Genomic DNA, 26,240 nt, shown 5'->3' on the forward strand with positions numbered 1-26,240 from the left:
CTCGATCTAATTCTTGATCCTCTAGTTGCATCCTTTGTTCCCTGTCCGCACCATTTTGATGCGAAACGCGTTGACCTCGAGAGACATTTGTATTTTTCAAACGTTTGTTCGTCTTTGTCGCTGTGGCAATAGACGAAATCGCTTATCTCTCGATCGTTTTGTCAAGAAAGAAGCGCAAATAACATTCGCAAATTTAAAAGCACGCAACGTGAGACGTGAAATGTCTCTTTCTGTGCAAACTATCTTTTATCGTTATATATATCGCACACACAATCATCTCTTTACATTCCTTCTCGGTTCACTTCATCCTATTTCCTGTAGAACGAATTTCGCATTAATTTCACGTGCCGGGCTCATATTTCCGCGTGTCTCGTGTTTCTCTGCACTCTCGAGAAGATGCTGCATTACGAACGGATGAAGAAACAGGCAAGGGGGAAAGAGGAAAAGGGAAGTTTCTTCCGCTCCTTCGCGATGGCGGAAGCAAGAGCAAGCTGGAAATTTACCGTGACCAAGGAACCTTGTGGATGGGTACTTCGCATGTAAGTCGGTGTAAATATCGTCGCAACACATGGAGCTTAGAACGCATCAAGAGTTCTTAGAGGATGTGTGTGTGTGTGTGTGTGTATGTGTGTGTTACATGAACATTGCGGGACAAACGATTGAATTTGCGAAACATGCATATGTTATGATATAATGCATTCCCAAGAGACTATCTCGAATCTGCATTGCAAATGCTAATAATATACGTATAACATATGCTTTCCAAAACTTATTAACTCATTATTGTTACAAATCTATAAAATATTCAATCAATTTCGTATTATATATGAAAAAAGAGCAATATAAAATAATCTTAAATAAAAAAAAAAGTTTATAAAAATATGAGTTATAAATCCGGAAATATTGAAAAAAATTCAATAGCTTTGAGATGTGTATTTTTTAAGTGATTGAAAGATTTTTGCAAAATTCCAAGAGATTATAGATTACTTGTTTCTATAAATACGTTTTTCACTGTACAATAAGTCGACGAGATTGAGATATATCGATAATCGTGGCGAGTGACATTTAACAACAAAGTCGAACAAATCTCCGGAATTCTAGTCAATCGAGCAAAATTAATTCAAGCGGCAAAATAATTTCAGTTTGCTCGCCAACAGAAATCGATACGTATGCGGCAATAACTTTGAAAAGCGATTCGATGGAATTCCTGAGTTCATCGATGATTCGCAAATCTTTGAGAAAATCCCGCAGAGATTGCCTTAATCCCCCTCGAGACACGATATTAAACTCAATGTCGTGAACCTTTAGACAGCATCGCATTTTTCATAAAATGCATCAAGTATTAGTATAGAATACAAGTTTGATAAATTTTTTAAAATGCAGAATGATCAAACCGAATAAATATTGAATACGTATGTAAACAATATAATTGCCTGGGAGAATATTTTTCACTTTTGATCTTTTTACGTGTTTATAAAATTTAATATTTAATATTTAAATATAATATTTTTATATTTAAATTTGATATACATATGGTTAGTCAATGTTTTATATTCAGATAGGTCATGTTATAGTTTTTTTTAGAATCTAATTTTACAAAAAAAGCGTAACCTTGCTAACGCTTTTAAATTTATAATTTCTATTAGAACATATATTATTTTCTTTCGCCGTCTTATAACGTGTACATCTACAATCATTGCTCTGGATCATAGAAACAATTTCACATAGGCAAAATAAAAAAAAAAAAAAAAAAAAAACGTATTACACTCACTCTTTGTATCGTGAGTGGAGAGTTCTGAAAAGAATATTGTCCGAGAAAAGAACGCGAGAGAGCTCGCGAAATCTTTAGCATTACAAACGCATTTATGACGAGACTTAATCGCGTCCCTCTTTTCACATATTTGTTTGCTCGAAATTATTTCTAGACAATACCTTTGTCAGAGCACGGTTCCATTCATCGGATCAAACCTCACGTCCTCGCCTCACCTAGAACACAAGAATGTCGTATCCGTAATTAGTTACGCAGACCACTTCTGTAATTAAGAGAATGCGACGGACGACATAACATGAAGTACCCAATTACATAAATTATATCCATGTATCTTTCATTACGTGTAATATTCATTATAAAACAGTATATCCTCTTTGTGCTTTTCATATTTCATACTTTCCTTTCATTAAGCTAAAAACATATTTTTGATTTTTGATTTTTTTTTTATCTTTACATTTTTTTTTTATCAAAATGAGATTATTAAAATGGAAAGAAAAACGTGAAAAGAAATTCTACTCATTTCTTTTAAGTATGTATGTATATATTTTGTTTCTTCAAAAATTACTTAAAATATTAGATATTAGAGATATAAAACACTGATATTTTACATATCTAATAATCATAATAAATAAAACTGTGTGCTCAATCATCATAATAAATAAAACTGCGTAATAAAACTTGTCATACTCAATTTCATATCTTACTTATAAAAAAATTATTGTTGCATAACTTTTTTACTATATAAAATCACTCGAGTAATTTGTTCCTGGAATACGTGTCTCCAGAGATACCTCGTATTTACCATTTCTCTTCATAGTCCAGCCGGAATAATGGAGCACGCAAAACGTAAACACGATCACGAGCTGGAATTGTTTTATGTCTGCCAGTTTCACGAGCCGTACAAGTATGTACGTCCACCACATTGCCAGCTGCAAATTCCCTTGAAGAAACTTCGCGGATCGTTTGTATGCACGTCGGTACCGGCGAACTTTAAATTTGTCGATTGACCAGACGGTCTAGAAAGCATCTTTAAAATGTCGATTCTTTCAAACTCATCGATTCATCGATTGATTTTAGCAACCCGCCCCATTGCTATTATAACTTTATTTTTCACGACAACAGTCTCATCTTATCGAGAGAGACTAAAATTCCAAGCGGAAACCCGTGTATACAAACTCATGGATTGCTCGCAGCTGTTGCCAGATTCACGAGCAGCGCCAAGGCCGCGTTTATATATGGGAACTAATCAACCAGTAGGAATTTCCTCCAAATATTTTTGTTTAAAAATATTGACAGATAACACTGCGCAATTTTTGCTCTCTTATAATGATAATAAACGAGTTCTTACACTCAAAAAAATGATCTTGCAACTTGAACAAACAATTTCTAGGTGTAAAAAATTAACTGAAACAGATAAATTATTAACAAATACTGCGATACTGCATATATTTTGCACTTAATCAATTTAAATGACAGAGACAGAATTTATATCTGTACTATTAGTGCAATTTAGACAGAAAATTTTTCTGCGATACTTATCTTTAAGACCTATTGTCAAGGACAATTATATTTGTGATTAATATTTGGCAATGGGATGTAAATTTTCTAGAGGTATTGCCAGAATATTGCTGCTATAAATTCTATACGTGACGAACAATATTCTAACAGATACAAAAAGTAGCGATAAATTGAGACGTCTAGAAATCTATCTACATTAGCAAAATATTTTTTTGAGTGTAATTTTGCATATCATTTACGAATCTGTCGCTAATTATTCGTAAGCAAAGAGATAAAAAATAATTTAAAATATTTTTCAATTTAAAAGGTCACATATAAGATTCAACATAAATAAATATTGAGTTATTCCTATCTTTTTTAAATATACACTACTAAAAAATATTTGGATGTTTGCAGATTTTTATTTCATGTAAAATAAATCATCTAATTTGATTTAATAATTGGAAAGAATTTTTACATTTGTTGCGCCCAGTGTAATTTTGGAATCATTAAACATTTAAAAAATTTTTCAAAGATAGAAATGAATGTTCTATGAAGAATTGTTTTTCCATCGACGAGAGAATTGAATCCTCTACACATTCCTATATGTGCAAGAAACACATAATTTACTGAAGCCTTTAACAGAAAGGGAAAAGGGGAGAGGGGACAATATTTGTCTAGCAAGTTACTTTGTCCATCTGGGAGAATCCTAGCGCTTGATCAAACATTTATATTAGATTCCACAGGGCGCGTCGGATCTCATCGCGAAACTCGAAGAACAACCTTGAGGAGACTTCGCCGTCAATTTCCGGCACATATGAGTTTCGTCACAATACTTCAAAGTAAATACATCTAACCTGAACCGCATCGTTTATTAGAACGGATTACAACAATTACGCGAATCTGGCCGACGTATGCAACCGAGAAACGCCAAGTTCGTCGGATTATCACAAATAAATCATAACTTTCTGTCACTTTAATGAATGTAATAATATACAAAATCATATCTAGGTCAGAATTTCGGCAAACGTGACGCGCACTTTTTAGCAATCTTTGCATAGTAAATTATTATTGAGTCAATTTCTGACGTGTGTTTTGCGCAAAAAACTTAAATGTCAACACAAATGTCATAACTTATTTTTCTCGCGGCGTTCAAAACAATATAGTTAAACAAGAAAATAAAAATTACGTTCAAAAACATCATGAGTTGCAATTCATTCAATCTAATAATTGCCAATCTCGATAATTATATGAGTGTTAGCATATCGATTAAACTATAGAAATGTGAAAAGTCACTTTAATCGCTGTTTCAGCTATTAAGAAATTGATTTACTCTTTTATTTATTTTTTATAGATATTGTTAACTGCTTTAGATTAATATCTTTAGCTTGATCTTTAGTGTCTTTTTTTGAAAATAAATTTTGTTTTCGAGAATCTTTATGGCAGTTGGCAAAGACATATCTTGCACAGATTCCATTACATTGTAAAACCATTATAGTCTAAAGCAGATGTTTCACGACTGTCTTTTTGTCCTCAGTACAGGGACTGTATCTTCCTTGAATGGATATTAAATGAGCGATTACCGCATGGAGATGACGTGGGCGGTGCAAGGATTATTATCCAACTCCAGTAACGGCATGTCAACGAGAAATCAGAGGCTATTTACACCAACATCGATATTAAACTTTCTTTTTACGAATTTGTTCCGGAATCAACTTCAACTGAATGACGCTAGAATCGATGTTTTATTCTCGGTGGAGAGAAAAAGGAATTTCCCGCGAGAGACAATAAAATTTTCTCGTTCGCTTCGCTCGCTTGTCGGTTCCAATTTCATGTAATTAATAGGACGAGACATGGAATAGAGAAAACTGATGGAAAGAATGGCTTGGGACGAGATAGATCTAGATTAAACATCGGTTTACGATTTAATTAAACGAGTGACAACCTTGTTACTTGTAAAAACTTTCGTATTTTTTTTTCTTTAACCTTTTTTCATGTATCCTGTCATGTAGCACATAAGCGTAAGTGTATGTATATGGCCATTCTTTTTTTTATTTTCTAATCTAACATCTTTCTATAACACTTTAACTTTGAATTGCACTCATTACGATCTAGCTATTGATTTAACAAAAAGTAAAAGTAGCTTCCACAAAAAATTAAAATAGCCTCTTTTATAATGCATCTTATCTACAAGCGTAACAGATATTACATCAAGATATCTTCCTGTGCATTTTCTTTTGAATTTCAAATTTCCATTTGCACGATTCATGTCGATTCAAGCCTTTTATCGTGTAACCTTTCAAATGCACGAGATCAAGGGAGAGAATTCAGTTAATATCCGGTATGAGCGTATCTTCTTCGATCACAAGGACAATCGAGGAAAAGATATCGAAAACTGAGGAAATCGAAAGCACATCTGTGATCGGATCGCCGAATGAATGCGAAGGAAATTCTTCATTCCGGCATCGCTAAATCACAAGATAACGTTAAAAAAAAAAAAAAAGCAAATCTGGATCTCTTGTAAAATAGATTTACTGCGCTGGCTCCGTATTTCCTCGTTTCTACCGTCAGAATACAATCGCGTACATGTGTTTTACTTCGAGAACATCAGATAATTTGCTGGTTCGTAGCCTTTTAATTTTCTTATGTCTTGCATTACCGGCCCTATTTCTATGCGCCGAAGAGTATAGTCTTTATATTTTATGACAAACGTCGCGACCGCGTTTGCCGCGTTCGACTTCTTTCACCGTTCTCTCGTCGATATTTGTGCCTTCCCGTATTGTCGATACCGATAGGCGTACACATTCACACGGGTGAACAAATGCTGGCAAAAATAGAAACGCGAATCGTCGAAATGAGGGACTTCCATTCTCTCCGGATTGAACATTGGCGCGAGCTTTTTTTCGTATTTCTTGTGTATCAAAATCGGTTTTGTATAAAATTAATCGCCAGCTTTCATGTATTGTTAACTAAAATTATGTTGTTAAAATAAACGAATAACGCGAATGCCTACAAAATATTTTAAACTAGGTATATCTTTTATTTATTTTTTACAACAAAAATGTAATTAAACTATACTACGTGCGCGATATTGTAGATAATACTATATGCATAATAAATGTTAGAAAAACTATCGCAAAAATATATGCATTTTAAATAAATAGCACTTTAAAGTATACAGTATATTAGTATATATACTATATACACTATATTAGTATATATACTAATTCAAAATAATCCTTAACAATGTGTTCGTTTCGTTTATGAATGCAATGATTGATTGAATGGATAATCGCGCTATCAGGCAGATTTCAGAGCAACAAGTCTCACGCGATTCGTTACATAAACATACTTCAATCGATTAGGTACTTAAAGTCCAATAAACGACCATTAACCCGATCAAGACTCATTTCACTATCGAAAAAAATCCACATAATTTAACACGTTTTTAAAGACTTATTCATACTTGCATTAAGCTTTACTGGAAGCGTGTGACACGCACACATACATGTATACAATATTACTAATCTTGCCGTATTAATTTGTATCAAATTTTACAAACGAGAAGATAAATAAATAATTGTAAAACGTTAAATATAAGTTGAATTTTTTCTTCATTACAAATCCTGTTAATTAATGTTGCATTAATTTTGGACTTTCATGATAAAATACGGTAATTATTTAGCATAATCCAGGAGTAATAGATAGGCGAGTTTTAATGCGGCCAGATTAGACATTTTGCGATGGCAACAGAAAGCATACGGTGGACATTCAATTACAACGGGTTTAGAGATTCGGTCATTGTGTCCTGTCGGCCACACTAGCGCACATGCTACTACGAATCCTAGCTCTCATTATGGAGATCGATATCACGCGTTCTGACCTATTATTGTTTACTATCCGAGCGTGTGACAGATGTACACGTGAGTTGCATTAATTAACGTAAAATCTCAATTTTTATTACGGCCCGTAAAAGATTTTGCGAAGAATCAAACAGAGAATTATGTAATGAGTCATATGTATAATATAGGTGGATAACATTATCAGTCATTATCAAATCCTAAACTTTAAAACACGTGCATTACATTTGTTTGCTATGTCATTTTATGCATGAAATTAATGCATAAAAAGTCAGTTTTAATTTTGTAACGTTTTCTATTACATTTGTTTATAACTATACATTCCTAAAGCATGTATCTGAAGAGAAAATTAAAAATAAAAATACGTGAAGATATATATTTTAAATTAATTTCAAAATCGAATTTAGAAACGATATATATATATAAAATCACAATTTCTAAAACGGTTGAATAAAAACTATTTTTTATAATCTTATTTCGGTCAAATCGGTAAGCAGTTTAAAAATAGCAAAAGTTAAAATAAAAAGCATGTTTTCAGTTTCATATTTTGCATGTCAAGCTTTTTATCTTATCCATTTTTCTCAATATTCTTTCTAAGTATACAATTTAGACTACAATATAGTTTTATATAACGTCATATCACACTTTAAAATCACGAAGAAATATTATACAAGTTTTCTATTTCCATTTGTTTGCATTAAAAAGAATCACAAACATTTTTCGTAAACATATTTTGTAAAAAATCTCATATCTCTTTAATATAACATATGTTTGATTATATATTTTGAAAAACATTTATTTTTTATAAAAAACATTTCATAAAAGGAAAACATCTGGAATTCGATATTTTATTTGCAAGAATTACCCACGATGAATTGTGATGAATATCGGTTTCTAATATTCGATACTTTATTTTGCTTTAAACTTCTCTTAAACATGTATAAAACTACATCGTTACGATCGTTGCAATCTCTTCTTAAGATCATAAAATTCAAACACATAAAATAGAAGAGATACATTGACTTTCATTATTTTCCCCAGTTATATTTTGTACAAATTTTTTCTCGTACGAAAAAAATATAACCCTTGTACAGAGTTAACTACCGACTCGTTTTTATCTCTTCACGGTTTAAAGATTAAAAAATATTGTCGCAATGAAAAAGAAAAATTGCAGAATGCAGCGAGATCATAACGTCAATAATGCCTTTATACATGCCATTATACGCGGTTATACGTGATGCCAGAATTACAACTATTACATGATGCCGTAAACCAACGGAGCAGCTTTATATAGCAAATGAAAAAAGAACAGGGAGAATCGTTTTAATGATTCTATCGATCTTTTTTCCCTCTCTTTTCCTACTCCTCCGTTAGCCTCCCCCCCCCTCTCTCTCTCTCTCTCTCTCTCTCTCTCTTTCTTTTCCTTATTGTTAACCTTATTGTTATCTGATGAACGTCTGAAAGATTGTCTGGAGCGAATGATAGGACGTGTCGGGCAACGAGAAACGCGGACCTTGGTGACAAGATCGCCCAGATGAGCGGAGGGAATCAATGAGGATGGCGACGCCCGTCCGAGGCGAGCTATGCGTCGCGACGCTCGTACAGTTCCTTCGCGACATTCATCGTCTTGTAAAAAAAAAAAAAAAAGAAAAAAAAAGAGAGACAAAAAATCAAAACCGCATACCTATATGTACATTAACTCGATAACTGCGCGTCCGTGAGATAAAAGTTTCGAATAAACGTTAATTTGCGTTCAAAGTAAAATTGACGATGCAGATATAAATGCATCGGAGTGTGATCCATTATGATAATCCCACGTATTGGTTATCTATATTTCTACACGTATGTACACACACACACACACACATATGCAATCTCACGATGTACTTCGCGATATACTTCGTTTATATATTTACTATCGGGCCATCCGAATGCGTTCTCTCATCTGCATTCGCATTGGATCGTGATGCAAATTGCACGCATGCAAATAGCAACAAGATAGCCATAGCATGTGAGCGCGACGATATATACACTCGACGCAAAAGTATATATATCGTACAGCATATAGGAAACGTCTCTTGCATAGAGAAACGTGACAAGATGGATAACGATAGGTACGCACTGGCTCTATATTACACTTTATTCATTGGCCGACGATTGTTTCTGCTAATTGTGGCTGCTTGTGCGAATTCCTAATATCTCGTGGATTCCACTAGCGAATACATATATCGTTATGCGCAGTGCAACGCGACTTAAACTACGAGGGTCGTTCGTGCGTAGAATGCAATCCCGCACATGAGAAATGATATAACTTAAAAAAAATCAGTAAAACTTACTACTCTTCAAATATTACTCTATAATTCGTGACAGAAATAATTCTACCTACAATTTTGTGTATTAAACGGATTTAATAAAATTTAATAAATTAATTTAATAAAAGAATGAGAGTTAAAATATGTAAAAAATGGAATCTCACTTTCCTACGCATTCCAAAGATCTGCGCTAAATTCTGACAGTAATTGTGTAATACATTACACACAAAATAATTTTCATTTAATTAATGAAATAATTTGAAAGTACAGAAATAAGTATAATCGTGTTTCAAAAGATCATATTGTCCTTAAACGTTACTTTTTATCGATGCAATTTTTTTACTGACGAATTTATGAGTTCTCGTCTTTATGTTTTATTTTGTTTAATTTAAAATTTTTATACTGATAATTTATACCTATTTAATTTAAACCTATTTAGTCTAATTAGCTAATAAAACTAGTTTATTCTAATTAAATTTAAACAATTGTGGTGGCATTTGATATGCTAAAAAAATTTAACTTTTCAAGTTATAAAATTTTCTACTAAACTTGTTGAAAATTTCAGTTATATCTGCAGTTCTTGCTCAAGAATAGAGAAAAGTAGTTGTTGATAAATTTTATTATAAACAAATGACGACAACGTGGAGTAACGCGTTGTGCAATTAGTTTTACAACATAACAAGTCTGCGTATGATTGTCTGCGTCGTTAAAATTGCAAAAGAGTTATTTATCGTTGTTGAAACAGCAAGGGCGACACAAAAGCCTCCGCAACGGGTTTGGATGACCTGAATAATCGAGTGCTCGAATAACCCCGATTTTTCGTTCGATGAAGAACTATGGAAATAAGATAATAAGAGATTTTCAAGTGACGAGTTTTTTTTACGGAGAATCACGCAACATTTAAAAAAGGGATTTTGTAGCGAAAATCCTTCAAAGAAACCTCGTCCCCTGCGTAACAAGTACGGCGAACTTTAATGAGAATTTTAATATCTGCCTTCATCAGGTGGGTCCGCAGACTTCTCGAGAAAAAAAGTTTACTGGTGGCGAAGGTGTAATTACAGCGACGCCAATCTTCGTTATTTATTTATTTTGTGTGTTGTTTCACAATCTACTCCACCTATTTTAATTAACATTTAATGCTTGTAGTATATATTCTCTAGTATATATATAATATTTTGTACATGAACATGGGTTTTATTTTTTTTCTTTTTTCCAGAGCACATATAAGAACAAAGTTTTAACGCAGCATACATTTTTGTCGTTATATCTTAATTTTCTTCTTCATTTTTCATCTACGCAAAAAGAGTTCGCGCTCTGTTACACGAAGCATCGTTTTCTCTACAATTTATCTTCACAACTGTTAATTTTAATAAAATTATAAAGTACGAAAGAATATTTAGTCTTTAAAAAAATTAATTGATTGGATTATACATATAAATAATGTAAAACAACAAAATTAATCGTTACTTTTCAGTTACGGCAAATTTTCTTCGGCCTTAATTAATTACACATATATAAGATAAAATTTCTAAAGTTTTTATTTCAAAACTTTTTACGCGCGAATTAAATTTTTATTTATTGATAGATAAAACTTAATGTTAGATAATATTATTTTGATTAGAAAAATTTTTAAAATAATCTTAGGGGAAGATATTAACCGAATATGGCCCTTTCATTATTCTTATCCATTATTATCATTTTGTTTTTTTTTTTTTTTTAAATTATATTGTCATATATATGTATATGTCATATTATTTCAAGTGCTAAAATGTGAAAATTCAAACATCTACATAATTTGTTGAATATTTTTACTGACAGAAAAATTTCCAAAGCTCCCTTTTTTTCAAGTACTTGAATAAAACATCTAATTCAAAATTCTCTGAACGATTTAAGAAAACTCAAGTTCCAAAAGTGAAAAAATAGATCCATTATTCGACTCATTTAAGAATCTTGGACAAAGTACGATTTTTTTCTTTAGAACCTATTACAAGTCGTTTGATGTAGAAACACGTTTTACAACAAGGTTCATAGACATTATCGAACACGGAGCCGGGCTACGATATGATGAAACATCGCGAAAAGACGAGGTGATAAAGTCGCAAGAACCTGATGCGTGACGGCACGTGCAACGACACTCAAGATGCATAAACGCGAGTCACTTATGGCATGTATTATTTACCGGAAGAGAGAGAAAGAGAGAAAGAGAGAGAGAGAGAGAGAGAGAGAAAGAAAGCTGTTAAATCGCATTAGACAACTTAGTCATGTCTGAAAGCATACAACAAAATGCACAAGTATGTGCGCAAAGGAATACAGAGAAAATATATATCGTTATTTTATTCTGTAATATATAAATTTAAAGGAGATATACACGCGTGCGCGCAAACTATTTTATATAAAACGGAAAACCTTCTACAACCTTCTAAAGTCTTATTAGGCATATTAAGAATAAATGCAATTAATGTACAATATGATCGCGATTTAAAAATAATAAATAAAAAGGATAAAATTTTCATAAAAACATTTATCTTCTGAGTTTATGAATATTTTACCTTTCAATAATTCTCATTGCAAATTACGAAATGTAGGTACATGTTTAAAGCATCGAATAATGTATGCGTGTGCGGCATTCAACGTGATATATAAATATGTATAAATGTAAATATAAATATAAATATATATATATATATAAATATTGGTATCATATTAAATTTAAGCATTTCTCTCAATAACACATGGTCGAGTACGCATGTGTGAAGTTCAAAAGAAGAAAAATTCATAAACGAACATTTTCAGCGGAACGCCCATGCATGGATCTCTTTAGGTTCAGGCAAACATGTCGAAATCGATCAAACGTATCACAGATTGACGTATGCGTCCAAATAAACGAATCGATGTATGCGCTTCGATTATCTTGAAAACGCATTTTCGATAAATCACAGTTTCCACGACCTTTCCATTACTTGTATTTTTAGTATCTTCCGATTTTACTTCCGTGCGATCATGACTGAAATTTTCACGAACATTCTATAAAAGTATCTTGAAAAATTTATGAATAGAATTACAAACACTATGAAACGCAACATAAAAATATGAAACAAAAAATGTTAACAGTAGCAAAAAAAAAAGAAAAATATAGATGTATATTTCTTTTGTATATTAATTAAAACAAATGGGTACTTTCCTCCCACCGAGATGAATCTAGAATCTCATTTTATAAGAAATCGAAAATATTATTCTCCGAAAGGAAGGAAGTGTCTTCTTTTGAGAATATATAAAATTCATCGAGGACCTTTAAAAACTCTTCTATTTTCATTGAAACTATTTGAAATTAAAATTGTTAAATTTAATTTAGTTTTATTAATACTTTGAATAAAATTTGATTATTAAATCACAAAAAGATGTTAATTAGACCCAATTAAACATTTAGTTTTTGAAAAACTTTTTGTAAATAAATTACAAAACACTGTTCTCTGACTTTCGACTAAATCTTATAGAGTTTGAACAGATTAAATTTTTGAAGTGTGAAGTAATCAAGATAATTGATCACTTACAAAGTAAAAAGTTGCAATGACCGAATGAAAGCAATAGTCTTTTGTCACCTTTACATTAAGAAAAAGTCGACTTCAAGTTCATCAAAGAATCCATAGTTCCGTAGTCGGAAAGTGATACGATAAATCTTTAAACGTTCTATATAGAACGCTTTAAGTATCTTATACTTTCTTTCAAGCAGGGGCATTCTTTTAACAATTTTTCTTTAACTTTAAGTTTAATTCTGCTCTATCTTCGTCCACAAATTTCTAACACATTTTTAACTCAATTTTAAATACTTTTTAAAACTAATTTCCAAGTAAAAAATTTTTAATAGTGGAGCATATTTGTGTGAAGCATAAATTATGAAATTTTTTTTATTTAAATCTATAAAACTTAAATCGAGAAAATGATTAAAATTTTAATCACTCTAGATTTAAAATCTGAAGTGAATTTGCAGATAAAAAAAAATATGAAAAATTGCGATACTCTGTACAATTTTAGCAAGATAATTAGGGAAATGCTCATTCTGGAAAACAAGTACTCTGGTTTATGATTTTAACTTTGAGAATTTCCCTCTCAGTTGCATCACGATCCTTATTCGTCGTCTCTCGAGGGCGATACATAGGCGTGTAACGAAAGGTGAGATAATTAGATGACAGTGGCTTGTGAATTTATGACACTCGCGATTCCCAATGCATATTTTCACTACTGGGAAATATCCGCTTGTGAATCGGCCTAGATATGAACATAGAATTGCAAGCAATATAATGCAAAATTAGCGTGATGTAATTAACGCTCACGGCATTATTACTCTCTTTACATTGCTCATAGATGGAAAGCAATTTCAACATTAATTTATATGTTAGATATTTCATGTTATCACGATCTAGAATTAGCTTATAAGAATTTTATTAATTTTTTGAAAATATACTAAAATCATTTTCATTTTACAGGCTTATACATTTTTAATATTGCAAGATATAAATCTAAACACAATCAAAAATATTATATATTTGTTTTTCTTAGAATATAAATTTAAACTGGAAATCTAAGACGGAGCAAGTTCTACAAATTTTTTTAAACTTGTGTAACAATTTTTTATGTTATCTCCTTTGTGATATATAAGATAAGCCTTTCATTATCAAGATTATATATATTTTTATCTTAATTTTCATAATAATAGTATTAATAAATAATTTAGTCTTTTAAATTAATTAAAATTTTTCCTATTTTATATATTAAATACCATCCTTCTTACTAACATTATCAATCTTAGTCTATAGAAATTCAGAACTCAAACTTCTGTCAATTTTGATAACAATAAGATTTGGACTAGTAAATGGAAGTTAATTTAACTGTCTCCAACATTTCGCAAAAGGTTCTATTACCTACCACTAGTTCAATCCTACATAAGATTCCTTCCAAGGTTTTCTCTTCGATACATCGAGAGGTCAAGAGAACAATGAATGGCGTGAAATTACGGTAAACGGGAAAAAGGAAGAAAGAAAAACGGCACAGAAAGAAGTAGAACAGGAATGTATTAGAGCACAATTTTGAAAGTTGCCTGAAGATGAGCTCTAACTAAGTTGAGTCCCGCAAAATTGCCTCTATGACAGAAACTTTGGAAGAACTGCAGTTATGAACGCGCAACCCGGCGATGTTAATCAAGAAGTTGCAACGACGAGGTCGTAAACGTCACAGGATGGCAATCCTTTTTTGTCTTTTAGTTGTATTCCGCTCGTGTGTTTCCGATAAAATGTATTCTTAATTTACAGCAGACAAGATAGAAGTCCCCGTTGTTTCAAGATTCATGAAAATTTCGAATATTCGTATAAAGTATGAATATATGATAAGAATGCGTTTTTTTTGCATGTGCCTCGTCGTTTATATTTGTGAATAATTGTAAAACGTTATTAATTTTTTTTGTGACAGAAAAAAAAAATTAGATTAGTCGTCAAGCTTATCAAATAATATTATTTCGACTTATTAATATGGAATAATGAATAATTCAAATTATGTCATTCAGATTGCATTCATAAACGCATTGCTACACATTCGTACATCTAATGCGTATTTATATTGCAACTGATAATAAAAATTATTATAAATTTCTAAATTTTATTAATATGTACATACATATATAAATATAAATATATGTATATATACATATAAATATATATATATATAATCTATTCAAATATGTAAATATGATACTACGTACAGTGTTATAATTTGATTGTAATTATAATGTATAATTATGATGAATAAATGGCATTATGAATTGTACAAATTTTGTGAAAGCCGGTGGTTTCAAACAGATTCAAACAGATTGCAGGTGCGGATGCAAATAAGTTAATATGATTTCGTGGGACATAATACCTAGAGATTACATGATGAATCCGCAAGGGCTAATAAAACATGATGTAATATTGATCGTTGCAGTTTCAACCATTAATGACAATATTCTTGATAAATAAATTGAACATACACATTCAAATTAAAAAACCCATTAAAAATTAAAAAAAAAAAACATTAAAAATTAATATCCTAAAAATTAAACATTTTATATAATATATGTATATAATCTATATAATATATTTATTATAGATATTGTAACGGCAAATAAAATCGAAAAACAAACCAAATAATATTAAATTAAAAAGTCTCTTAGTGACCCACTTCCTCTCGCTTAAACTAACTTTTCACTTAGAAAGGACCATCTTTTATTTGCCATCTATATACATATTTTCTCCGAGAAGCAAGAGCTTTAAAAAAGAAAGGCAAAAAAACTCTAAATAAAATAATTCATTCTTCTGGAATCCTATCAGAAAAAAAACAGTCAAAAAACAAATCAATATTTTAAATCTCCATTTATTTCTTATTTCTATTTTCTTGCGTGTTCTAAAATAATTAAAAAAAAATAATTATTAATTTCTCTATCATGTCACACAGTGTATGTCTGCATCAAATTTAGATAATAATAATTTCTAATTTTATTTCGGATTTCCATTGCGTTAACTTCCATTTGCATCAAACGTCATGTCAATTTTACACGCGTGTATGTTGATGGCAAGCGCAATAAGGACGCGTGTTACACCGCGGCCGCGGCATCAGCACTGACCTTGACTTTCCGACATCTCCGGGCAGCGATGGATCTTGACTGTCTCCTGAGCGCCTCCAGAGGAACGCGTTATCTGCAAGGTCCGCGCCGGCGAATGCACCTCCACGACACAGCGACACTACCACTTCCTTTTTTTTTTTTTGCGTTAGCTTCAGACTTAAAAGGTAGTAACCGGTCACGGATTCTCACTCTTGCTCGCGTGCAACCGATCGATCGCGATCCCGTGAACGGAGAGGACAATCATTGAGATCCGGAAGACACGAAAAAAAAAAAACACGATATACGGGAAAAATTGCGAGCGACGAGAGTTGCAGTGTATTCGTCACGTTAACGCAGAGGGATACACGCGGATGCACTCTTCCTCTTTTTCTTTCTTTCTTTTTGGGTCTTTCGCATGTGACACGACACGAATTGCTCGCGGCGCGGCTTGGGCGGTGACTGAGCGCGAGGACCGAGGCGTCCCGACGCTCTCTCGGTATCACCCCCACCCCCATTTTCCCTCCGATATCATGCGGGTGGATAGATAACGCCTTCTAGAATTCCCTCAATCTCCTGGTTCCCGTCGTCACTGTCGCGTTCCGATCAACGAGATCAGAAAGTTTTCTTTTCGCTGGGGACCACTCTGAATCTCTTTTAAAAATCATCTGGTACCGAATTCAATATCAATCAGTATTTAACTCAAACTATGTCAAGAGTTTGTATCTTCTACGTGACATGATATTTTAACATTTTAATCTTTTACAGATTAAATAATTTTTTATCTCAATTGGTAACAAAACTATATAATTTTTACCCTCCCAAGAGAAGCGGAAAAATATAAAATAGTTACATTTTTATGATCCATAAAAATTTTATTTTATAAAAAAATTAAGTTTTGTTAAATTACTCTTTCGATTAAAAAAAACGATCAATTTTTTTCAGGTTTTTATCGTATCAAGTAAGTCTCAATTTTTTTAAAGATACATTTTTCGAATATAAAAATATATATGTTATAGCATCATTTTCTAGTATTTTTTAAAAAAAGATAAATTAAAAATAAGATTTTCAATTCGCAAAGATTCCATCGTTAAAAATTTAAACAAACTTAGAGTAAAAGCCAAAAACAGAACCAAACAGCAGTTGTAATCTTCATGAGCCCAAAGTGAAGTACCGATACATTTAGCAATTATTGTAATTATATTTTGTTTTTTTAATTAAATATAAGCTCGGTCACTCTTACAACTCTTATTTGCTTTTGTTTTCAGCGTTTACTATATATATATATCGAAGATATATTAATATTGAATGCTAATTATTCATGTGTATTTTAATAGTCTAAAACTATTAACATATTATTTAACATGTTATTATTAAAGCTGCAAGCTATTAAATATATAATTAGATACATAATTAAATTAATCTGATCGTCTCATTTTGATGTAATATTACAAATAGCATATAAATATATATTGATAATAAGACAATAAAGAGATAAATATCATATTAATTAAGTATAAATTATAGTCATTTATTTATTCATTATTAAAGTTATGGTCATATTAAGTTGTTCATTTTATAATTTTATAATTTGTTATTTTTATATCAAAAATATATGTAATATTTATATTACACATATATATATATATATATATATATATATATATATATATAATTATGTCAAAAATATATAACTTATGCATTATAATGTGAGCATATACAAAGTAACTTAAATCTTTCATCAATATATTATTTTTATATTTTATTTTTATCAGCAAAGAAATATAATTGTTTTACGTAGTTTTAATTCATTCATATTAATAACCAATCTGATCATTAAATTGACATTATGAGTTTCTATATTCACTGTGCTGTGAATTAGTATCGTGTCATTATAAAGAGCGCTTAGTTTTAGATTTTCTCAATTATCAAATGCTCCAAGGGTAGCATACAACATTGATATTATCGACGGCTTTTCAACTATTGATATGCTCCAAGGATAACCCAATACTGATGATGATATCAATATTTCAATAGAGAGAGAGAGAGAGAGAGAGAGAGAGAGAGAGAGAGAGAGAGAGAGAGAGAGAGAGAGAAATTGTATAATTTATAATTAATATTATAAATATATTACTATGTACTATTATAGATATATATGTATGTAATTATTAGAACAGTAGAATAATTGTAAATTGTACAATTAATTGTGTAATAAAAAATAATAATCACTAGCTATTTAAACATTATATTAAATTATATTAAATAATTAACAATTTATGATTGGCAGCAATTGAGAGTAAATTGAGAGTAAACAAGCAGTTGCTCAAGAATAAATTATACTACATATATATTAGAGGAAAAAAATTTCTCTTTCTTTTTCATGTCTTTTAAGATATAAACTCAACGTAAAAAAATGTTGCATAATTATTTCTATAATTATCAAATTATAAATATTTAATTATAAACAATAAAGATAATATAAACTATGTAAAAAAATAAATAATTAGGTACTCACTCTATGATTGCTGCGTAGTCGTCCTCACCTGGATTTCCTCTTCTTCCCCTCTTGTTCTTCTTTGATTTTTCATCACTCGCGGAAACATATGATTAATTATAAAATCGCGTGCGCATTATTTATCAGTAAAACAATCGCGCGTTACTTTACACGGCACTCCCGACCACACGCGATACGCGCTTTACTACTGTTACGATGAAAGAATAACGCGAATAAATTTGCACAAAAACTTCGAGCCGCTCGGTATGCGCGACGTTTCACAAGTAGGGTGGACGAAGGGTGAAGGAAGTTCAAAAATCGCGCCATCAATTTCGCGCGGCACCCGTTACATCGATGCTGCACCTGTCGACAGATAATATACATATGTATTATTACTTGAGAATGATTAGAATGAATATAAATATATGTGAGTTAAAATTAGAAATAATATTCGCGAATTGCAAAATATGCGAAAACATGATTAACGGTTTTGCCGAGTGTTCGCGCGATAGATTACGGTATCGAGTATTAATTTCGCAAATTGCGAATTTTATCAAGTCACCGCGATTTATGCCAATTAAGCGCCGAACTCGTGCACTATCCGTCTGACGAATATTAAAGTACAGAATTAATTACAAATATATTTTACTTACGAAATGCGTCACCACGCTGCCCTTCGGAATCAACGCGTTCTGCATCGGCAGCATTTCACTAATGATTAGGAGACGAGAGACGAGAGATTCGAGAGTGGCGGCAACTTCATCCTGACACAGCGCGATACTACGTGAATCAAGTTAATGACGCGTATATACCTTGCTCGATAAACAGCCGCACTTGCAAATTGTCAAAAGAGCGAATGATTGATTAATTAATCGCGCGGCTAATTGTTTATTAAAATAATAATATAATCCCACTTAAAACGCGAATAATGATAATATACGGAACGGCCTGTCTTGCTATCTCGCCGACTCGAGAGTCACCGAGCGAATGACAAAGTCAAAGTCGCGTCCCGGCGTATATATAAGTATAAACACAGCGCGCACGCATACGTCACAATTGTAGGGCATCAAAATATCGCTACGATGACATATTTTAACGTACTAAAATAAACACATACCAAATATTTTCTGTTCCTAACGTTGTGAATTCATTTAAACAGGGCTGCTATTGTACATTTTATTTTGTAGCCAATCGTATATTTTGCTACGATACTACGTGACTCGAGTTAATCACGCGTATATACCGTCTACAAAATAAAATGTATAGCAGTCCCATTTAAATTAATTTACAATATTAGGAACAGAAAATATTTGGCATGTGTTGATTTTAGTATGTTAAAATATTTCATCGTAGCGATATTTTGATGCCCTACAATGACGTCTTTGACTTTGTCATTTGTTCGGTGACTTTCGAGTCGGCAAGATAGCACGTGGATCCGTGGATCGCTCCGTATGTCATCATTGTCGTGTTTTAAACGGGGTTATATTATTATTTTAATGAACAATTTAGCCGCACGATACTACGTGACTCGAGTTAATGACACGTATACCTTATTGTTTCGATACACTTGTGAATTGTCAAAAGAACGAAATAATTAATTGATCGCGCGACTAATTGTTTTTATTTACACCTACATAATTCCAATTAAAACACGGACAACAATAATGCACGATGGAACGGCACGCGTGGACTGCTAGTGCACATTTTGTTTCGTAGCCAGCCGTATCATGTTGCTACTAGCAACGTAATACAAACATAGATGTAATGGTAAAGCCTGCTCATTTCTAACTCACATGCGACAAGACAGTTTCGTAAGACGGGTTCTCTTTTCGCGCACACGTTACGTGACGAGTGACGATTTACGATCATATATAGGCATCTCAGTTTTGACAGAATTTCACAAAGGACAAGTTATAAATAACTACGTAAATAAATTAATATAATTTGTGCAATTTCATGTTTTTAATTAATTTTCCAAAAGCTTTTAAATAATTTTTAAAAATGGTTAAGTGGCACCCCACACAAGACTTTATGTCATAAGAGTTAACTACTTCAGTGATACTACATTTATTGCATTTGTACGAAATGAATGGTCCGTTTATCTAACAACACTGCGACAGGGTGAGGTAAGAATAAAGGCGAAAACACAACTTCTTTTATAACGTATAATGCATATAACATATAAAGAAATGAACTAATCAGAGTGACTTACGCGATACGTAACTTCTAACCATAGATTGTTAGAAAGAGACACAGACTTACGCTTCTCTCTCTTTCTAATGTCGACGTCAACCCCTCTTCTGGAACGTGACACGAGGACCATCCCCACTCTTGATACGAACTTGAAGGTCAACTCTGACAAGACTGCTTAGGTGAGAGCATAGACTTTTGTAACACAAAGGGAATCAATTAATTAAAATGGATGATTTCCTTCTTGCTAGAAAAATCTATGCTTCTATTTACATCACTGAAGACTCATTAGATTACAGTATCGACATTATGGAAGGGTATATTTTAGGTTCCAGATACTGTAGTGTTCTAGAAATCTATGCAAGTCCAAGTTGAGTTTAGCATGGTATTGCATAGTACTGCATAGAAGCAAAAAGAGTCCAAGTGCTTCAGAAGAAAAATAGGAGTTTGAAGAGCTTGTGAGAATGAATAATTGAAAATAATTACATCAAGATACATATATAAAATTTTTTACATATTGTGCCTTTTTACATAAATTAATCAGTTTTATATAACAGATAAAATGCATCATTTAGAAGAAGATTTAACCGAAATTAAGTAAGAACACAGTTGTAAAATTTCATGAAAAAATATAGAGCTGTTCGTTTTGTTTGCACTCTTTAGAATTGAAATATTTACTGTGTAAAATATTTACATGAAACTATTTCTATCAAGATGATGTCTCATCTTTTAATATTTTTGAGATGTTAAAAATATGATTTTAACCAGTCTTTTAACTTAAATCTATGCTCTCTATGGAAAAAGAGATTTAAAAGTTCCTTTTGCACAACAAAAGCAATGGCTAATAAGATCATAGAAAATGTAATCTTTTTCTCTTATCTCTTGCATTCATTAATTTATTGAAGATCTTTAATCTTTAGCAAGCAAAACGGACAATCTTTGCATCTTATTGAATAAGGAATAACTATTTTTCTTTTATATGTTAGAGATGGTTTGCAGACTATATTCACGCAAATGTTTAAGGAACAGGATGATATGTATAAAGAATTTGAAGAAGATATAGATGCTTGCAAAGTAAGTTGTTTCTTTATCACAACCTCTTTAATATTAATGTGTAATATCTCATATAATTGTATTTTACATTTTAAGTAATTATTTATATAGTGATAATTTTATAAATTTTTTTGTAGGTAGAACAAAACAATATTCGTACCAATCTTCAAGCTCTATCTGATGAAAGTAAAAATAGCATTATTGCCATGCATGATGATATTTCACGTATACATTTGGAAGAATGCAATAAAGATGTGCTAAATCAAATGTCCACAATTTTGCAAGAAAAGAAAGAAATTTTTAGAAAAAATTTTAGTGTTATAGGTGAAATGTTTCAGTTAATGTGTGATAAAATATATGGCTTAAGTCAAAAATTAGAAACTGAACGTACAAATTACAAAGATGTACATAATTTGCAAAAAATATATGAAGAACGACAAGCAAATATTGTTAAATCATATTCAAATGCTATAAAGGCTTTAGAGGCTAAGTTGCTTAAAAGTGAAGATAAGTTTGCACAGCAACAATCTTTGTGGATGACAGATAAGGAAACAATAGAAAAATTAAAGCGAGAAAAACAAGAAATGGAGAATAAGTTTCAGGACTTCCAGCAAACTATTAAACAGAAAGGTCAGTTATCTATTTTAATATGATTAATATTTATGAATATTTATGAACATATTTATGGACGTAAAATAATATGAAATAGATAATTTGAATATAAAATATATAATAATAATTATATCAGTATTTTTCATTCAACAGATGAGAATAATGAACATATAGTACAATCATTAACGGAGGAATTATCTACCGCGAAAGCAGAGATACAGAGATTAAATCAATTAAACTTAAACTTAGAGAAAAGAGTAATTAAGAGCATAAAAGTTGTCAATACTATCATTGGAAAGGATGAAGGAACGAAAAGTAAGATGGACGAAGCTCTTGAATTAATAGACATTGCAGTAAGAGAGAAAAATGTTGTGCTTGAGAAGGAGGCAAAAGTTGTGGAACAAAATGCCAAGCTGGAAACTCAATTGGCTTCCATTACCAAAGAGTATGACATTAAGTTGCAAGAAGAGACTGCAAAATTGAAAGATACTCATGAACACGATGTAAAAAACTATTTACTAGAAATTAAACAGTTGAAGTCAGAATTGCGAGAAAAATTGACACTTTTGGACAAATCACAAAGAGATAATGAATTATTAAAGATGCAAATGGAAGATGAGCGCCGAGCTGCTGATATGTCATTGTCTTCTGTTACCAACCATGCTATCAAGATGCAAGTGGAGAAGGAAGAATTGAAATATGCTCATCAAGATGATGTGAAGAGATATTTAATACAAATTGAAGGGTTGAATTCAAAATTTAATTCAGTATTGTTAGAAAATATGACGTTATTAAACCACCCGCAAAAAGAAAAAGAATTGTTAAAGGCTAAACTAGAGGACCAGAATAATGAAAAGTTAAATCGATTAATAAATGCATCAACCCCTTTTATGCATGGAGAACAGTTTGGCGAAACATCTTACCATGCAAATTCAAAAACGTGTAACGAGTGGAATTTGGAAGAAAATTTAGTAATTTCTAATGATGAGAAACAAAGTCAGCAACAAAATCCTACAAATTGCATAAAATTAGCTGACGAAAGAACGAAAGATGATAGTGAATTAATTCAAGCTATGCATGATAAGGAATCTCTTACAACTAAATTAAAATCATTACAGAAGACTTTTGACAGCGAGATAAGTAAGAGAGATAAAGTACAACATATGTTGGAAGAGAAGATTTATGAATTGGAAATGAATAAGATTCGCTTGGAATTAGAAATGAATCTTATAAAAAAATGCACAAAGAGAAATAAAGCAAAAGTGCAAAAATCTGTAAAGTGCACAAAAAGAAATAGTAACAGAGTAACAAAAAAGAATAAATCAGATCCTCGTATTTGTCCAGTACAAGTTTCCTTTCAACATTGCGTGGATACAATAAGTAAACATACTTCAGATATACGGTAAATAATTTTATTGCATATTTTTATGCACATATATCTATATAAAATAAATAACTCACTTTTTAAATATATATTTATAAACATCTATGTTCTTTAGCGTTAAAAATGTGGGTCGTAAATGGAGGTCCTTATTAATTGAGAAAATGAAAGAGCAACAAGAATGTTTTGATAAAAAAATAGAAGAGATGAAATATCATGTAACGAATTATCAAAACTTAAGTAAAAGGTAATAAAATATATATAAATTTAGTATTCACAAATTTTGTTAACAATAAAATTTGATTGATTTGATTCTGCTTTAAGGTGGGCTGATGAAGCAAAATCTTTGACTGGACTATATCAAGTAAAATGTAAGAAATTATATGAACAAATATCTACATTGCAACTCAAAATTTCTAATCTGGAAAACAAACTTCCACTTTTAAATCAGGAAGATATTACATTTAAATCATGTGCTATACACAGGTTTGTACTATAAAATTTTTAAACAAAATCATAAAAATAGTATATGTTTTATAATTCTCTTTTATCATTTTAGTTTCACGAAAGGATTCGAAACTTCATTGCGATGAATGTTTTATAGAATAATTACAATTAAATCTCATATTTTATAAATATTATGAGACAATTTTTTTATTCAATAGAAAGATGCAAAAATCTCAAGCAACATTAAGTCTTTCTTTAAAATATTTTCTATTATTTGATAACAATATGTTGATACAAAGTTTATTCTTTGGAGATGATGCAAGCTGTGAACAAACTGGGAAACCAATACAACATCTCATCTTCGCTTTGCTCATCTAACCAAGCCAATCCTTCCTTCATCATATGATCCAGAGCCTTCTGCGCTCTGTCCTCTTCCCATTTCAATTCTTTGCATAAAATTGACTTGGAGACATAGGCGTTTGTGGATAAACTGGCCTGACGTAATACTGCGGTATGATCCATGCTGAGTTCACCAGGTACTGACTGCACTAAGTATTTTCCCCTACCAATGGGAACTACAGAAAAACCATTTCCAAATATCCTCAACTTCTTTGCAGCAGCTAACAAATCTTCATTGGTGATTTCCTGATGTTCCTTTCTGCGTCCTCTAGCATGAATCAAGCGTGTTCTCAGCTCGTCTAATGATATCAAGCCACCGTTCTTGTAATTTGTCGCCATGCATACCTCTACGATCTGGACAGCGAGTTCGTAATAGAAGTCACCGATACCCAGGACTGACCAGAATCCTTTGCCAGATGCCAGTGGATCCACGCCTATTGAAGCACACATCTCTGTGAATTGACGACGGAAATGCGCGTTCTTTTTTATCTCATTTTTGTGCTTCGACGCGAATTCTTCTAAATTTACGCGAAACGTCTCCATATGCTTCGTCATCTGCTCGAACTGGTTCTCCTGGATCTCTGTACATTTGTCCCGATATTTTTCCTGCTCCAACTTTTGCTTCTGTATTGCACCAACTCCTGCCTTTCGTCTCATTTTTTTTCTGATGCGCGTTTCTCTATTATCAAAATTAAATTAAATTTTTCGAGAGAATTGATGTTAATTTATTCTCAAACTATGCGTATAAACAACTTTGTTATTTTTTCTCAAGATTAACGATTCGGTTAACCTATTTCGTTTGACAGTTAAGAACGCAACTTTGACAAGGTTATGTCAAAAATATATCAAAGTTTTTAAAACTTTATAGAAAAATTATTGTTCTCGTAATACATTCGAGATAAAAAATTGATTATTTTGAAATGTATATAATTTATCAGGCAGCAGTGAAATATATTCTGACGGATCATTTTATCAACAAAGTAAGGGGAGAATTCAATAGGCAAAATTGGGATTAAATGTGACGTTTTCTTGATATTTTAGACGGATAAATTACATCTTCGGCGAGGACGGATAAATTTCATCTTCGGCGAGGACAGGACTTTTTTATGATTTGTCTTCGAAAGTTGCACCAATTGCACTTCCTATATATTTTAAATAAAATGTATATTAATAACTATTTAATGCGAATTAGTAAACGAAATTGTTAAATCTATCATTGCAATGTTCAACAAAAATATCTATTTAATTATCTTAATAATAATTGAAAATTTGACAGTATTTTTACAAGATGATAATATTTAAAATACATAGAAGATTCTAAAATAACATTTAAAAGTCTATCTATTTACCTATTTATTTTACACATTGAGGTTCAGCTGGCTTAAAAAAGTTCCCTTATAATAAAAAGCATCGCTTTTTCAGAAAGAACAACATCTTTGAATGCAAAAAATGTGTTGAGCTGCGTATTATTTCAACCTTAAAGAGAGAGGAAGGAAAAGCAGTCAAGAACGTGAGCAACTGAAATGAGAAGGGAGTCCAATGACGGAATCAGATGGAACTTTCGCGCCGCGCGCGCGCATCCTCGGTCGGTCTCGT

General features: G+C 31.6%; 3 protein-coding genes across 14 annotated transcripts in view; 1 reads left to right on the top strand and 2 right to left on the bottom strand.

Moving 5' to 3' along the window:
- Positions 1-19,622, bottom strand: part of Trpgamma (Transient receptor potential cation channel gamma) — an 81,527-nt gene extending 61,905 nt beyond the window's left edge. For 2 of the 9 annotated variants that reach the window (XM_072900046.1, XM_072900040.1), the window contains exons 1-3: positions 19,216-19,622; positions 18,584-18,925; positions 1,933-1,986 (exon numbers count right to left, since the gene is read on the bottom strand). The gene's annotated coding sequence lies outside the window, so the exon portion shown is untranslated. Of the gene's footprint in view, positions 1-1,932; positions 1,987-16,092; positions 16,514-18,583; positions 18,926-19,215 lie in introns of those variants that run through there. The other 7 variants (XM_072900050.1, XM_072900044.1, XM_072900048.1 and 4 more) reach the window with 4 other exon arrangements.
- A 349-nt stretch (positions 19,623-19,971) lies between these two features.
- LOC140669872 (uncharacterized) lies at positions 19,972-24,487 on the top strand. 3 transcript variants are annotated; one of them, XM_072900053.1, is made up of 10 exons: positions 19,972-20,688; positions 20,799-20,934; positions 21,081-21,210; positions 21,310-21,349; positions 21,739-21,826; positions 21,943-22,435; positions 22,571-23,819; positions 23,917-24,045; positions 24,123-24,284; positions 24,358-24,487. In XM_072900053.1, the coding sequence occupies exons 4-10, from the start codon at positions 21,315-21,317 to the stop codon at positions 24,389-24,391; spliced, it is 2,190 nt and encodes a 729-aa protein (XP_072756154.1). In that variant the 5' UTR covers positions 19,972-20,688; positions 20,799-20,934; positions 21,081-21,210; positions 21,310-21,314; the 3' UTR covers positions 24,392-24,487. The 3 variants fall into 3 exon arrangements, with proteins under 3 accessions (XP_072756154.1, XP_072756153.1, XP_072756152.1); XM_072900052.1 differs by having other exon boundaries at positions 19,972-20,329; positions 20,544-20,688; positions 21,081-21,349; XM_072900051.1 differs by having other exon boundaries at positions 21,081-21,349.
- Lsn (vacuolar-sorting protein SNF8) lies at positions 24,395-26,161 on the bottom strand. 2 transcript variants are annotated; one of them, XM_072900058.1, is made up of 3 exons: positions 25,994-26,160; positions 25,699-25,786; positions 24,395-25,323 (listed from the first exon to the last, which is right to left on the bottom strand). In XM_072900058.1, the coding sequence occupies exon 3, from the start codon at positions 25,299-25,301 to the stop codon at positions 24,546-24,548; it is 756 nt and encodes a 251-aa protein (XP_072756159.1). In that variant the 5' UTR covers positions 25,302-25,323; positions 25,699-25,786; positions 25,994-26,160; the 3' UTR covers positions 24,395-24,545. The 2 variants fall into 2 exon arrangements, with proteins under 2 accessions (XP_072756159.1, XP_072756158.1); XM_072900057.1 differs by lacking the exon at positions 25,699-25,786 and having other exon boundaries at positions 25,994-26,161.
- Positions 26,162-26,240: the final 79 nt, after the last annotated feature.

The sequence above is a fragment of the Anoplolepis gracilipes genome, chromosome 10, assembly GCF_047496725.1.
Source record: "Anoplolepis gracilipes chromosome 10, ASM4749672v1, whole genome shotgun sequence".
In the NCBI taxonomy this organism is placed as follows: Eukaryota; Metazoa; Arthropoda; class Insecta; order Hymenoptera; family Formicidae; genus Anoplolepis; species Anoplolepis gracilipes.

Coding starts and splice junctions, on each gene's coding strand:
- LOC140669872 (XM_072900051.1), top strand. CDS start 21,315: ATGCATCATTTAGAAGAAGATTTAACCGAAATTAA. Junction 21,827..21,942: donor AAGATATAGATGCTTGCAAA/GTAAGTTGTTTC, acceptor ATTTTTTTGTAG/GTAGAACAAAACAATATTCG. Junction 23,820..23,916: donor AAACATACTTCAGATATACG/GTAAATAATTTT, acceptor TATGTTCTTTAG/CGTTAAAAATGTGGGTCGTA.